Source organism: Grammomys surdaster, unplaced genomic scaffold (genome assembly GCF_004785775.1).
Source record: "Grammomys surdaster isolate TR1022 unplaced genomic scaffold, NIH_TR_1.0 1164, whole genome shotgun sequence".
Classification (NCBI taxonomy): domain Eukaryota; kingdom Metazoa; phylum Chordata; class Mammalia; order Rodentia; family Muridae; genus Grammomys; species Grammomys surdaster.
Genome location: NW_021605583.1, coordinates 1,973,042 through 1,976,845, shown reverse-complemented (window position 1 = coordinate 1,976,845; position 3,804 = coordinate 1,973,042). Strand labels below are relative to the sequence as shown.

The window sequence follows — 3,804 nt, the reverse complement described above, 5'->3', positions numbered from 1 at the left end:
TTTTTTTTTTTTTTTTTTTTGGTTTTTCGAGGCAGGGTTTCTCTGTGTATCCCTGGCTGTCCTGGAACTCAGAAATCCGCCTGCCTCTGCCTCCCAAGTGCTGGGATTAAAGGCGTGTGCCTCCACTGCCCGGTACGTATGTGTTTTCTATAGAGGCCCATTTTGTACATGGTCACGAAAGAGCGTTGAGACCAGTGGCAGTTGCCTCCTTCCCTCCAATGCTCACAGTCATGTGCATGCTAGGCAAGCCCTCTACTACTGAGCCACATCTCTGGCCCCTCTGTTTCTTAAAATTATTCAGGTAAGAATTTCATGTACCATTGCAGAGGTTGAGGCCTTTTAGTCTGTCAAAGGGCAGATCTCATGACCACTTTCTCATATTTAATGACTAAAGGATTTTCATTCATACCGTTTTGATAGAAAATACGGTTTTGAGCCGGGCGGTGGTGGCGCACGCCTTTAATCCCAGCACTTGGGAGGCAGAGGCAGGCGGATTTCTGAGTTCAAGAGTTCGAGGCTAGCCTGGTCTACAGAGTGAGTTCCAGGACAGCCAGAGCTACACAGAGAAACCCTGTCTCGAAAAAACAAAAAACAAAAAACAAAAAAACAAAAAAACAAAAAAAAAATTAAAAAAAAAAAAAAAAGAAAATACGGTTTTGGCATGCAGTATAGATGCTCTGGTGATTTTTAATTATAAGTTCATCCTACTTACACCTGGATGATGTATTTTAAGAATGATGAGATCCCCCCAGTACTGCAGTTGAATTAAAAAGGGGGCATCCCTTTCTCTGGGAAGGAGACGGGAATGGGGGAAGAGGGTTGTGAGGGTAGGACTGGGTGGAGAGAAGGGAAGGGGGCTGGGGTCAGGATGTAAACTGAATAAATAAATAAATAAATAAATAAATTAATGAAAAAAGAAAAAGAGGGCTGGTAAGGTGGCTCAGCGGTTAAGAGCACTGACTGCTCTTCCGGAGATCATGAGTTCAAATCCTAGCAACCACATGGTGGCTCACAACCATCTATAATGAGATCTGATGCCCTCTTATGGGGTGTCTGAAGACAGCTACAGTGTACTTACATATAATAAATAAATAAATAAAATCCTATGGGCTGGAGCGAGAGGGGTAAGGGAAGGGGAAAAGAGAAAAAAAATAGAAAAAGAAAAAAAGAGTGATTACTAAATCTTACGTATTTAGCGCGAAGCCATTTTTTGAATGACCAGCTCTTTTTTTTTGTGGGTGCAATAGTTAGGATGATGGTTCTCAACCTGTGGGTCAAAACTCCTTTGGGGCTTGACCAACCCTTTCACAGGAGTCACATATCAGATCATATTTACATTATGATTCATAACAGTAGCAAGATTACACTTAGGAAAGTAGCAACTAACAGTTTGTGGTTGGGGACCAGCACAACCTGAGGGACTCTAAAAGGGTCATAGCTTTAGGAAGGTTGAGAACCCCTGGTGTCGGTGCCTAAGCACCGTGCGCTCTGCAGGACCTTGTGTGGTTTTCCACATAAGGTCTTATTGTATACTCAGTTGTTGTGGACACCAGGCTGGCCTTGAATTTCAAACAGTCCTGTTTTTGCCTTCCAAGTGCTTGAATTGCAGATATGAGTTGCCATATGTGGCTCTAGCTTTTGTTCTTTCTTTTCTTTTTTAAGATTTACTTATTTTATGTGTATGGGAATTTTGTGTGCATGTATGTACACTACATGTGTGCCTGGTGCCCACAGAGACCAGAAGCGTATGTCTGATTCCCTGGACTGGAATTGCAGATAGTTGTGAGCTGCCGTGTAGGTTCTGGGAATTGAACCCTGGTCCTCTGAAAGAGCCGCTGGTGCCAGACACAGCCATAAACAGCAATAGCTAAAGAAGAATGGGCCTCACAGGATTTATTGAATTCCACATAAGTGTTTGGATCAAGTAAAACAACTTAAAGTCTGGCTTCTACTAGACATAATAGAAATAGAACCTGTCTTGTTTTGCAGGTGGGCAGATGGAAAAGGGCCCCTGGCAACTGCATTCCCTTCCAGCGAAGTGAAAGCGTTAATTCGTGCCTTGTTCCAGAACACAGAAAGGAGAGCGGCTGCCCTTGCTAAGATTAAATAGCTCCTCCTTGGAGAAAGCCTCTCTTGACTCTGGGTTCCTCCTTTGGTATAATTATTTCCTTCAAAACGTCTTGGAATTACTCAGTGGTCATGGAAGTGTTACTTCATATAAGACATCCTGGCCGGGACGAAGTTTTTCTGAACTGGACATTAAGATCATCAAGTTAAGCAAAGCACTGGGTTCATTGACTGTTGCTGCTGTCCCTTGTCGAGTATGAATCTGCTCCGCAGTGTGATTTGTTCCCAGGCCCTTTTTTTTTTGTTGTTGTTGTTTTTTTTTCGAGGCAGGGTCTCTCTGTGTAGCCCTGGCTGTCCTGGAACTCACTCTGTAGACCAGGCTGGCCTCGAAATCCGCCTGCCTCTGCCTCCCAAGTACTGGGATTAAAGGTGTGCGTCACCACCGCCCGGCTATTCCCAGGCCCTCTTGAGAGATGTATACTTTATAATTGTAGACCCTGGCTTTGGACATTTCAAAGTTAGGATTCAGAATTTGTAAAATACTTTTCTTTTTGAAGGGGGTGGGTATTAGGGAAACCTCTTATAATATTTCTTTCCAGTAAATAATGCTTTTCAGAGTTGAGAGTGGGTGTCTTTAATGGGCTATGGCCGAAGAGATCAAAACCCAGGTTTCTCTTTGAAGATTTATGTATTTTATGTATGTGAGTACATTGTCACTGTCTTCAGACACACCAGAAGAGGGATTTGGATCCCATTACAGATGGCTGTGAGCAATCCTGTGGTTGCTGGGAATTGAACTTCTGGAAGAAGCAATCAGTGCTCTTAGCTGCTGAGCTGTCTCTCTAGTCCCCCAAACCCAGTTTTCTTCCATGCTCGTAAGCCTGCCTCGTGTCACAGAAGTTTCTGGCATGTTTTGCTATTGTGACTAAATTCTATTTGCTTGGAACGATCCCTCTCTCCTTGTCCCCATTCTGAAGTTACCTTTATTTCCATCAAATGTCAAACGTTGTACATTGCCAGAATTCCATTGGAATGCTATATGGGTGAAATCTAGCACTAGACTGTACTCTGTAGTCCTTCAGTTGGTACACATAGGTGATTTTTTTATTTGCCTGTATATGTGTGTGGTTTGTGTGTGTTCACACAAATGTGTGGAGGTCAGAGGTTGCTGTTAGGTTTCTTCCTCCATTGCTGTCTACCCCGTGTTTCGAGGCAGAGCTCGCCTGTTTGGCTAGTCTAGGTAGTCATCTTATTCTGAAGATCCCCTGTCTTGTCTTCTTAGTGCTGGCATTACAGGTGAGTCACCTCAGTGGCTTGAGATTTATGTGGGTGGGACGGCTCCACCTTCCTTTCCCCACACTTGCATACAAGTGCTTACCCGTTAAGCCATCTCTCCAGTTCCAACACAAAGTTTTCAGGTTAGCTTTGTGTGTTGGCATCTTTGTGATCATTGGAGGTGCATACTATAATATATTGTCCCAGGGAGTGCTCTAGTTTGTGTCCTGTCCCCTTTCAAAGTGGAGGCTGGGTAGGATTAGCTTCATGTGCTTCCAGACAAGGGCTCTCTGAGGGGTTGCAGTAGGCCAGCCTGCAGCTTCAGTCTGCAGTGTCCCAATCCCTGGATCCCTGGACTATAGGAGACCTGGTTTTCCTCCTGTCTTTTGTGTTCTCTGTCTTTACCCTTTCCTTAGTTTTGATTCAGTCCTTTTAATGAAATCATTCTGTTTGCTTAGTCTT

General features: G+C 43.9%; 1 protein-coding gene across 2 annotated transcripts in view; it reads left to right on the top strand.

Moving 5' to 3' along the window:
- Zw10 (zw10 kinetochore protein) overlaps positions 1-2,689 on the top strand; it is a 23,262-nt gene extending 20,573 nt beyond the window's left edge. For both annotated transcript variants that reach the window (XM_028783752.1, XM_028783753.1), the window contains one exon: positions 1,990-2,689. In XM_028783752.1, the coding sequence (XP_028639585.1) occupies positions 1,990-2,110 (121 nt within the window). In that variant the 3' untranslated portion in view covers positions 2,111-2,689. The remainder of the gene's footprint in view (positions 1-1,989) is intronic.
- Positions 2,690-3,804: the final 1,115 nt, after the last annotated feature.